Source organism: Aotus nancymaae, unplaced genomic scaffold (genome assembly GCF_030222135.1).
Source record: "Aotus nancymaae isolate 86718 unplaced genomic scaffold, 86718_ANA_hifiasm-v0.15.2.pri h1tg000008l, whole genome shotgun sequence".
NCBI lineage: Eukaryota > Metazoa > Chordata > Mammalia > Primates > Aotidae > Aotus > Aotus nancymaae.
The window spans coordinates 48,093,941-48,106,646 of NW_026988419.1; the positions used below are offsets into that span (position 1 = coordinate 48,093,941).

Consider the following 12,706-nt stretch of genomic DNA (forward strand, 5'->3'; position numbering starts at 1 on the left):
TGGGGACTTTCTGCAGAGTCCAAAGGCAGCACAGGGTATCACATTGCAAGTGGACTTATGAGTGACAGCCAAATTGATTTTTACAACAGATCAATTTTTGTAATAATACCCTCCCTAGATAACCCATAATCTATTAATCTATGAATGAATTACTCTATTCATGTGAGCAGAGTCCTGTGATTCAATCACCTCCCAAATGTCCCACCTATCAACACTTCTGCATTGAGGACAAAGTTTTTCAACACATGAGCTTCTGGGGTACATATTCAAACCATAGCACTCTGCTTTTCATTCTTTAGGTGTTTCCTGTCTGAGTGACAAAAACAAGATAATATGGATGGGTGCTATGAATGGGACTTCTATAATCCCCTAAAACGCATATGCTGAAATCCTAACCCCCAATGTGATGGTATTACAAGATGAGGCCTTTGGGAGATAATTGTGTCATGAGGGTGGAACCCTCATACATGTGATTGCTTTTAGCATAAGAAGAAACACAATAAATAATCTCCCTCTCTGTCCTCCAACACGTGAGGATACTATGAGAAGACAGTCACATGCAAACCAGGCAGCAGGTCATCGCCAGATATAAAATCAACTAGGAACTTGATCTTGGACTTCTCAGACTCCAGAATTGTGAGAAATAAATATTTGTTGCTTAAGCCACTCAGTCTATATTAATTTGTTATAGAAGTCCAAACAAAGGCAAATAGTTAATTTTTGATTTTTTGTTAATAAATTTAATTCCTAGTGGCTGAATCTGGGAAAAGTCTGTACACTAGCAGTAACCACGCCCCTCTGTCACAACACTTCAGCGGGAGTCAGGAGAGAACTGGGAAGCTCAGAATAAGGGTCATACATAATTCAGTGTCACAGCAGTAGTCAATGCTAAGCCTCAAAATTCTGAGTGTCGTCCTACAGTGCCCTCCACCCCTCCACTGCTACTACCAACAGTATGATTGTCAGAAGCAATCTTATCCTATCCTGTATCTCCAGTGACATTGTTCACCACAAGCAGCCCAGAACTCCTAAATTCTTCCTCATTAACTGAACTTCATTCTCCATATGGGTAGGTTACATCCTCTTTTCTGACACATATCTCTATATTTCTATATTTCCTAAAACTCTTGGACTAGGTCCTCCTTGAATTCATAAGTGTCTTTATCAAAATTTCTGTAGATTCAAACTTTTCACAGAAGTTAAACTTCATTTTTTTTTGCTCTTAGTAAAGTCTGTTTCTCCTGAAAACACTATTCACCCTGTATCTCTCTCCAGAGGTGGATGTTTTATTCTCAAAGCTCCTTACACTAATGTGCTAATAAATGGCACGAGTCCTCTTTGCTCCATCTTGACACCCACCTCATTCCTAAAAGTTCTCAGCTTTGAATCTCATGTCCCAGAAATCCTCTTCTCTTATCGGCTTGTCCTCTTTCCCTCCCTTTTGCAACCATCCATCTCATGGTCATATCTGAGAAAGCAAAAAGCAGCTTTCAAGAACTGCTGGGTAGGAGCACGTCTGGATCTAAGAGGGAGGCATGGTATTCTCTTGTCAAATATAAACAGTTTCACAGTACACTAACATTAGACAAGGTCACTCCATGACTGTGATGGAGCTTAACAATAACAATCACGTTTGAGCACATACATAACCAAAAACACTCTTTTTGTTACCCAACATCTCTCTCCGCCAGCCATTATGAGCAAAGCTACTTCTCCATCAATTACAACCCTACCCCCACTTTGTTTTTCTTGGCTTCTAGATAAAAAGTACTAAGGTATCCAACATAAAATTGGCTTTCGTTTATCACAGTGCCCAATCCAGAATAAAACAGTGCTTTAGTAAACTCTCTAGATAATACACCTCATACAATACCAAATCCAATAAAACTACTCCTTATACTCTCTTCAAGAGATGCATCTAGGTTCTCCATGGTGTGCAGTTAACCTTGTTCCAACAAATACCAATGTTCCTAAGTTGGTTCAACTAGAGTTGTGTCCTGGTATTTTTGGCTGGTGGACATGACATAACTCTGTACATATTTTATATATTTCATGAAGAAATTTTCATTTTGTAAAATGAAAGTCCTTCACTGTACATACCTCCATTTAAAGCTCATTTTCTTAAATTCAGGCTAGCAAAGTATAAACTTTTGAAATAAACTTTAAAATATATTTGATATTGTTTGGCTGTATTCCCACCCAAATCTCATCATGAATTGTAGTTCCTATAATCACCACTTGTCATGAGGGGGACACCTGCTGGGAGAAAATTTAATCATGGGGGCAGTTACCCTTGTGCTGTTCTCATGAAAGTGAGTTCTCGCGAGATCTGATGGTTTTATAAGGGGCTTTTCTCTCCCTTTGCTTGGCACGTCTCCTTCCCACCATCATGTGAAGAAGAGCATGTTTGCTTCCCCTTCTGCTATGAATGCAAGTTTCCTGAGGCCTTCCCAGCCATGCAGAACTGTGAGTCAATTAAATATTTTTCCTTTATAAATTACCTAGTCTTGGGTATGTCCTTATAGCAGCATGAGAATGGACTGATAAAATATTTTATCTAATTTAGAGAGAGCTGGACTCTCTTCAAGTACAATAAACATGTGTGAGATAAGCTGTCGGGGTTGAACAGGTAAGAATAACGCCATTTTACATAGAGTAGTTTTGTTTGTTTGTTTGTTTGTTTTTAGATGTTTCAGGTGTGTTGACAGAAAGATTGTAATCCAGGCAAGCATTTCAGATAGTTACTATAAACTTGTATATAAAATAGCAGAAAGAAATCCATAATAAACTCTATCTATTTTAAACCTATATAACTATCAACATTGACACATCTATTTCCTAATAAATCCAAATAGGATTTACATTTCAAACATTTAGTTAGCTCATTATAAAAGAAATATTATAAACTGATCTTCACTGTATCAGTCAGGGTTCTCCAGATACATAGGAACAATATGAGGTGTGTGTGTGTGTGCACGTGTGTAGACACACATATGACTTATTTTAACAAACTGATTCAGTGATTACAGGATCTGGTAAATCTTAAATGTGAAGGCAAGACCTGCAGACTGGAAACTCAGGTAGGAGTTGTTACAGAAGTTTTCAGGTAGAATTCCTGCTTCTCCAGAAAACCCCAGTTGTTGTTCTTAGATCTTTCAACTGGTTATAAGGCCAACCCACATCATCCAGATTAATCTGCTTTACTTAAAGTCAACTAATTGTAGACATTAAGTGTATCTACAAAATACCTTCACAGCAATACTTACATTACAATTTGATTAAATAACAGGCTATTTCATATGGTTTGGCTCTGTGTCCCCACCCAAATCTCATCTTGAATTGTAATCCCCAGGTATCGAGGGAGGGAAGTGACTGGATCACGGGGGCAGTTTCCCCCATGTTGTTCTCATGATAGTAAGTGAGCTCTCACTAGATCTGATAATTTTATAAGTATCTGGCATTTACCCTGCTTGCAATTCTCTCTCCTGCCACCATAGGAAGAAGGTGTTGCTTCCCCCTCACCTTCCACCATGACTGTTAAGCTTTCTGAAGCCTCCACAGCCATGTAGAAATGTGAGTCAATTAAACCTCTTTTCTTTATAAATTAAATTACCTGGTCATAGGTAGTATCTTTATAGAAGTGTAAGAATGAACCAATACGCTACTATTCCAGGTGACACATAAAACTAGCCATCATGTTTAATACAAGTAATTTTTCTAATACTATTTAAGAAAAATTGTTTTCTTATAATTTGAACATAGCATTGCCATCATAAACATTTAGCATATTAAATAGACTTACATTTAGGAAAATATGTAACTTTCTTCTAGTGGTGTCAAACCATTATGAAAGAATTCAGAGTAATACCTCAGGTAACGGAATTTGTTTACTTTGGCAACCATGATTGAATTTTAATTATTTATTACTTCTCTTAATATTATACTGTAATAGGAAGTATACTGTAATACATTTATAAAATTAAGGAATCATGGCTACTTGAAGACACTATCATAATACAGTATACAGTTATCTCTGCATATCCATGGAGAAGTAGTTCTAAGATTCCCCTAGGATATATATCAAAATCCACAGATTCTCAAGTCCTTTATATAAATGGCGTAGTTTTTACATATAGTCTATGCACATCCTCCCTTATTCTTTAAATTATTTGGAGATTAGGTTACTTCTAATGCTCAGTAAAATGTAAATGCTATGTAAACTGTTGTTATACTGTATTATTTAGGGAATAATGGCCAGAAAAAAAAAATGTTTGTACATCTTAAGTGAGAATACAATGTTCTTTTTGTCTTTTTTGAATATTTTGGATACTTAAAGTATCCACAGTTGGTTGAATCCATGCATGAGAACCCATGGAGATGAAGGGCCTACTATGTATGACAAAGTTTTCTCAAATACAGTAGATAATTTAGAATGAGATAAAATAGATCAAATGGTTTAGGCTAAAATTTTTAGGAATAGAAACTAATACAATTATATTTCTTATTGTGGTTACCAATATAAGAGTGTTATTAACAGATACATATATAATTTCTTCATAAATTTTAGATTATAACTGTTATCTATTTTTGGAAGGATTACTCAAACTCCTAACAGCAAGTCACTTCAATGGTACTATCTCAGTTAAACAGGCACTACAGGAAATTATTTCAGCACGTATCATTAGTACAATTATTTAAATATGATTTACACTATCTATAATACTTTTAATAAACCATTTCTCAAGTTTGGTATATAAACATATCATGTTTATTTAAGTATATATTAAAGAATAAAATTACATTCTATATTAATTTTTAAGGTTAAAAACAGCAAAATATCAAAAACACCAGTAGCTTAAGTAAAAGTTTGCAATTTTAAAATGCAAAAATTTATCACTGTGAAATCCTTGAATATTTCTTATTATGTAGTGATCCTACGTATGTGATCTGGAGAATACTGTTAATTCAGTTCAACCATTATATGACAAACAAGTACTACAGAAGAAAATATAATGATAGAAATATTTCTGTCTCCACATAGGTAAACTTTGGTCCTTGAACTAAGCAAGGTATGGAAAATTGAAGTGACTTCAATGGTCAGGAAAGTAACATAAGTAAGTGAAAAGACTACATTGCAACAGAATGTAGTGTAGACAGTGGAAGATGGAGAAGAGTCTTCTTTCAACTGCATTTCAACCCAAATACTTTTAAACCTCGTGCACACCAAACAAACCAATTTGGCAGCCTGAATTTGCCCCCTGAATATAGCCCCATTAAGCCTCTGGACTAGGTCATCCCTGAAATTTTCACTGATCTGTATTTTCAGTAAAAATGCAATTGCAGTCATCGATGACCTGAAAATATTGGTGCAGAAGTGAGAAGTCAAGACATTATGTCACTATTCAAATTTCAGCTATCTAAAACAAGTCAATATTTAATGAACTAACAAAAGTATGTGGTAATCATGAATATTATTTGATATTTGACTTAAAATACGGCTTACATTTTTGGGTTATAACAATAATCCAAATACCAGTTATTTTCCTTACTAGAATAATATGTTCTGAAAAAAGACATGTAGTAAAATTTCACTAGAATTCAAAACCAACAGAGCAAGAATATATGATATCTTATGTTCAGAAAATTGAGATACAAGATGGTCTTTTCAATATTGAATATATAAGAGTTTAAAATAAATTTGGGAGAATATATAACTGGATTGTTTGTGTGAAGAAGTTTATAAAGTGGGAAAGTTTGAAGACATATTAGGATATCACCCTAATCTACCCTCACCCCAGAGCTCTGTTGAGGACATTAATCTAAAAATAATACCTTTTGCAACATCACCAATTCACCAACTGATCTCTTTAGTCTTATATGCACACTCTTAAAGTGCCACCTAAATGGGTTTGGATGAGAGAAGCAGCTTTTTAAATTACATTCTCCAAGAGAACTGTATAAATAATAAGTTATATTCAATAATGAATACTAAAAGAAAAGGCCATATAGTGTTTCAAAAGCCTACCTAATTTTAGTGAGTTCCTATGTACACAAGGGAAATAACAAAATTTTTTCAGGTTTTTCAAAATTAACACACATGACAATGTAGTGAGTGATAAGAAACCTACAAATATGTCAAAAGATGTGAATATTTTTTTCAACAGATTCAAAATGAATAACGGCAGCCCAAATGCATCTTAGTGCATATTATTTTTTATTTATTTAGTATTATTTATTGCATATTATACAGAGCCTGTGGTGCCTAGAACAGTGCTTTGTAATTAAGGCACCTCAATAAATTTGAATGAAGTAAATAACAAATATGTTGTGAACCAATTAGTAAATCAGCATTTCTTCTCTTGCTGAATGTAGTATTTTATATCTTGGATATGGTGGCAGCCTACGGAAACGAGAACTTTAGGCCCAACAGAAATTAGTGATATTTGCATAAGCAGGATGAGAAGTAAAGTAAATTTAATCAGATTATTCTGTGAATCTGGCATTATTTATCCTTATCTGGAGACAATTGGAATAATAAAGTGCCTTCAACCAAATAGATGACACAATACCATCTTTTAATCATATTATCATAATGGTCCCCAGAGATTCCATAATTTAGCATATAAATTATAAAGGAAATATGTCTGGAGTCAGGAAATCTGCTTGATTATATTGACTCACTGTATGACCTCAAAACCACCACTGATTCTTTTTGAATTCCATAGTCAGTGAAATAGACATAATGTTATTATGAGATACTAAAATGCTGACCAACTGACAAAATGTAATGAACAAATTAGTAATGATTTCCAACTTTCCCAAGACAAATCCTAAATTATATATTAAAAATGATTAAAGGAATATTTACATTTCATGTTAAATATGTCATATACAGAAATATTCTGTGTTTATTTAAATATATAATGAAGACAAATACATTCTGTAAATCAATTGCAACAAAAAAAAAGATGTATTTAAATGTCTTTATTCAGTAAGCAATTGCTTACACAATGATTAATTGGAAAACTCTAAATAAAAAGAATGAGATTAGATGGAAGATAAACTTCTTTATTCATTTCTGTTAAGCCCTATAACTTATCCAGAAATATTTTGAATCACTACAAAATGTTCACTTATTTCTTGTTCCATGAAATTAAAGTTATATGACAGATATGTTGCAGCTTTTAACAGAAATCATGACAAATAGATTAACCTTTTTTTCTGCTTGTAAGACATTGCAAAATGAAAATTTATATACTTTTAATTAAAATTGGCAAAAGAAATATATTAAACGCTCATAAATAGGGTCAACATTAACAATGGGCTTAGTCTTCAAGAATGTTATTTTATTTTCCAGAATTTTATGTTTGGGTGATACCATATGACCCATAGAAGGGACTATGTATTTTGACTATCTTCTCAATATGAATGGCAGGATTAGTTCTGGATTTAAGATTAACGCAATTAATCATTGTCACTAAAATATGAATTACCCTGGTTATTCTATAAATAAATTCTAATTCATAAAATAAGACTGTATTAATAGCTACAGGCTATCTTAAATTAATCCTATGATTTTTTGAAGATTATAAAATTATTTTTTTATTTGAATCTTAAACATTCTCAAATAGTCATTAAGTATCTATTGATAGAAACTAACTAAAATGTCTCGGAGAAATTAAAGTACCTTTTCGCTGAATAATTTTATGTTTAAAGTTGCACTTTCCTGAAGTAAGAAAAAACATTTGCGATATCAAAATTCTTAGAACTTAGTACACAATTTAAAATACAAAAATGTGATGATTTTAATGACAAAATTCAAATATGTTAAAATAAAATATAAAATAAAGTAAAAATATATCATAATTATTACTCCATGAAACTGGGATTAAATTATTGTACATACAAGTTTATCTGTCCATTTAAAAAATAAAAAATAAAACTAAAGAAAACATGATAAGCATAAATTCTTACTTGAAAATGTATAAAATGTGGCATATATACCTCTTAAGATGATGTTTGTATTTCTTGTTGAAGTTGCCAATTCTTAGAAGTTTCAGATCCAGTTTTCTATTTTTAAGTGACAGTATGTTTAGCATATATGTAAGTGCTCATAAACAATGTGCTATAAAGAATCATTTTGGGGTAAGTATAGACAGCTCTTTTTAAAATTAAAATCATTCATTTATAAATAGATCTAGAATCCTTTCTGTTATACTTAAAGACAGGCATAAATCTCATTATTTTCCGTAATAATACTCATGGGAAAGCATCTAGAAAACACATATAACAGATTAATATATTATCTTGTAAAGAAGTAGTTTCAAGCATAATTGCATCTTATATGAAAATCTACCTTTTTTCAGTCAGTGCAAATCTCATATACAGGAAATACAAACTTGGGCAGTTTTAAAATCATCTGGAAAGACTAGCTCAGAAGTTCCTAAAGTCTCTTTCATGATAGCTAAGAGAATTATGGAGTTATTTCAAAGCCTTTTTATCCCTGTTTGTTCCTTCTGATGTTTGTCTATATTTAGGTTTATTCATCTCATTTAGATAGCTGTTTTGTAGAACCCAATTTACTCACAATGTTGCAATGACAAATCTAGACTTCAACCTACCTTTTGTAAATATGTCATAAAGAATGAATCAACTTCAAACACACAACAAACACATCAGCATAAACAAATTCAGCCACTGTTAGAACTTAAGATTAACTTGAGAATCAAGAACTTACACAATTTTAACAAGTTAAGATTTGGTAAATAACTCTTCTTTTTCTATAAACTGTGTGTTTTATCACCTACACCATTATTGTAAGTATGGAAATAAAATCTTGTGCAGTAAGTTTGTCTTTTCCCATAAGTGAAATTTAATTGAAAAAAAATAGTGTGTACCTTCTTCAAACTGAAAGTTTTCTCCCCCTAAATTTTACATTCCTACATAGTTGACTTCTCTAAGAGGGGCCAGAACAATTTCAATAATTCCTTTAGCCTTTGGCTACTACTCTGTATAGTGCTCTACTACAGAAGACTGCAGAAGAATATTTCACTTTCTTTTATTCAACAACAACCAACAACTACATCCACAACAACAATAAAATAAGCAAACTAGCCCTGCTTTTGTGAGTCTTAAGTGGGCTGAAAGCAAGTAGCCAAGAAATTCAAGGTAAAAAGAATGAAATTAAATGCATCAATAATTTACTTAAAACTTCAGATGAGAACTTTCCATTCTTGGAAAACACACATCACAGCATATTATTTTCTTTATTCATAAGGAAACCTATTTTAAGACACATAAAGAAAATTAGATCAAAAATGCTACATTTATTTTTGGACTATTCGAGTCTGTTCTTAAACTTCTACTCTCTTCATTCAGGCTAAGTTACCACTGTGTAAGAAAGGGGCAGGAAGGCTGCTTGCTAAGAAACCTGGATTTCAGTGAACCATATATTTGCATATTGGCACCTTACTTTGTCTTTACTCTTTGCAGTACTAAGCCTAATGAGCGTTTATTCTACTTTCTTTTTTACTTCATGGAGGTGTATACTTCTCCAAAGATAACAATACATGAAAGTCAGTTCTGCAGATAGGTTTTATAGCTAAAGGGGGATTTGGAGGAGAAGTAGGAGCTATCATCCTGCAATATCTCAATGCGCAGCACATCTTCTCCCACCAATCAGGAGTGCTGTTCTGACTAAGATCCTGAAAAATGAAGCTCTGTGGTCCAGTGAGAACCTTCCAGCAACTGCATGGGTTCTATTATTTGTCTCATATTTTCCCTAGTGGCTCTAACGGTGACATAGTGATTGTCCTTCACACATATCACTATGTGTGATTACATACCCCACTTGACAGTGGACAGCATAGGGTTCTGGAGTCACTCTCTTAAGCTTAGTACTGACAACTTCTCACTAGAGAAGTTTCCTGTCAGTCCTTCAGGAAAGAGCTGGAATACAATCTCTTTCTGAGACCATCACTCAATCCCGCCACTTCCTCCTTGTGACCAGCCACATGGTTCCCTGCCTCCATCAGACAGCCACATCCTCATTCACCTTCAGCCTCCAAGCCAAACAAAAGATGTTATGGGGTCACTTGGGGTTAGAGTTATTTTCTTTTTAAACAGTTCCTGTTGACACAATTTGCTTCAAATAAGGGGAGACTGTGGTAATCTTCAGCTTTACGGAGTGAGGTGGAGAGAGTCCAGAGCATTGTAGAAGTGTAAACCAAAACCATGCATCACAGCTTCCCTAAGACCCCTTCCTTTTTCTACACCCAATTCTCACCCCACGCCCACCAGTAAATAAATGAATAAATTAGAAACCAAACTGAATCTCAACACCTCCAAAAACTCAATCCTCCGAACGCCCTCTTAAATATGAGAGAGAGGAAAACAGAAGCGATTACCAGAGTTTTGTTCCCGTTCTTGCTGAGAGGGCCCCGGAAAACTCCCTTGATGTTGCGAAAGTGTCCGTTGCTGAGATGCGTGGAGCTGATGACAATGTAGTAACACTCCATGGGGCAGCCGCCGCCTCCTCCGCCGCAGCCGCCGCTTCCACGCACCCCGCGCCCACAGCCGCAGCGCGCCGGGGCCGGCGAGGGTGGGCTAGGGAGCCGCCGCGAGGGCACGCAGCCGCCCCCGGCACGTCCTCTGGAGAAAGCGGCTCACTGCACCCCTGTGTGGTGCGCGCCGAGGCTCCCCCGCCTCCGCATGCTCGCCGCGCTCTCCCTCTCAGTCTCTCGCGCGTTCTCTTGTTTCTCTTCTAAATGCGCGTAGGGACTAGGAGCCCCGCGGGAGGATCTCAGGCAAGGAGAAGTGAGTCGGAGCGAAACGGGGCCCGGCGGGAGTCAGTGCCCGCGCTGCGGCCGGGCGGAGCGGGGCTGCGAGAGCCGCCTGCGCGGCAGGCGGAGCGGCGGCGGCGGCGGCGGCGGCGGCGGTGGCAGCATCCCCCGCGCTCGGCGCCCGCACTCGGAGTTGCTGCTGCTGGCAGGCATGAGTGTTATTATAGTGAGCGGCGTTGCCGGTCCATTGCACTGAGCCAATGGCAGGGAGCCACTGGGCTGATACTGAGAGCTGTCAGAGGAGTACATCTGTCACCCGCTGCCTCCCCCCGCCCACCCCGCCGCCAGGACCCGCGGCCGCGCCAACCCGAGCGCGAGTGGGAGCGCCCCGCGCGGCGCCGCTGCGGCAGAGGGCCGGGGACGCGACGGCCACCGCCGAGTGCGAGACTCCTGCAAGGTGGGGGCGGAGAGGAAGCGAAGAGGCCCCGATTTCTTGCCTGGCAGTCGGCGTGGGGGTGGGGGCGAGGGGGCTAAATAAATTAATAATTCAATACCGAAAGCCACCCGCTTCCGACTGCACCGAATCCAGGCCGGTGCCAGCAGGGGCTTTTTTCTATCCACAGGGTTTTGGATAATTGCTATCCACTGGGTTTGGCTTATTTGATTTTGTTATCTAATGTGTTTTTGGTATGGAGGCTGGTATCCTGTTCAGAGTCTTAGGGAAAGGCGAGGAAAGAAAGCGTGCCCCCACCCGCCCCTACCCCCTCACGTTTGTAGATACCGGGAGTGCTTGTGTGGATGATAGTTTCGGGGGAGGGTAGTAGTGGCGATGCGACTGCAAGTGGGTAGAGGGTAAAAGCAGGGACTCCTGATTTATTTGTCCCTCCTCTTGGCGTTCCCCTCACCCTACCTCCCCTGAGAACCTCAGTTCTTCCTAAATTGCTAAAGCTGAAGGGAAAAGGATGCTTTGCGGCAAAGACGCTGCTGCTGCGAGCTTGCTTTACATGTCACTCTAGTTCCTCTCCCACTACAGAGTGGTAGCGAACAAAAGCGTTTGCCCTAGAATCGACCTGAATGGAAAAATCTCCTGCACACGAACTAATGGGTTTGTCACGGAAAGTAGGGAACCGGGTCTGCTGCGTTCCCTGGAGACAGACTTTCTGGTTGGTTTTCAAGGGACCAAGGCAGTCATCAGCCCGGCTGTGCCCTCCCACCCTGCCTCCCACCCAGTTGATTCTGTCTTTGTGTAAGTTTAGCTCCTCTGAGGTGGTGGAGTGAGAGCATCCCATCAGGTATATATACGACTCATTAGTCGGCACTTAAAAAGATCGATAACAGGCAGTGAGAGGCTGGGAGATGGTGCCTTCAATGGATTTACTGAAGGCTTTATTTTTCCTTTGCCTTGAAAGGCTTAATTGGTTAAAGCAGATTCCAGACATTCTGATGCCCCTATGTCAGAACAAACTGCACTTTGATATAAACTGTGTTTATCTTTTTTATTTGGGCATCAAGATTGCAATATATTCCATTCTGTGTGTCTCATATGCAGGATTTTATGTAGCAGTGGCCCTGCAATCCATAATAAGGTCCTTAAATAAATCTGACAGTTTGATTTCACTTTTTGAAAGAGGAAAAAAAGAGAAGAAAGAGAGGCAATAGTAGTGTGAGTAAACTGTAACTCATAGATGGTAAAAGGGGAAGTGCTACATTTACATAGAGTCATTCTCCCTGTATTATGCTTCAGTTCAAACAAAGGAAAAAAAAAGTTGGTATGGTTTGATCAAAGCTCATTATGAAGTGTCAGAGTTATTTAGAGGCACTTGGCTGAATTTCTCAGATATCCACTTGGGGGAGTCTGCAAGTCTTGGGAGAAAGCGAGAATTTACAAAACTTCTTTACTCTGTGGAACAGATCACCCAGTGATT

At 37.5% G+C, this 12,706-nt stretch overlaps 1 protein-coding gene across 1 annotated transcript in view; it reads right to left on the bottom strand.

Moving 5' to 3' along the window:
* The window catches only part of ZNF804A (zinc finger protein 804A), a 322,435-nt gene extending 311,459 nt beyond the window's left edge, over positions 1–10,976 (bottom strand). Inside the window, exon 1 of the mRNA XM_012434924.3 lies at positions 10,407–10,976. Within this exon, the coding sequence (XP_012290347.2) occupies positions 10,407–10,517 (111 nt within the window). The 5' untranslated portion in view covers positions 10,518–10,976. The remainder of the gene's footprint in view (positions 1–10,406) is intronic.
* Positions 10,977–12,706: the final 1,730 nt, after the last annotated feature.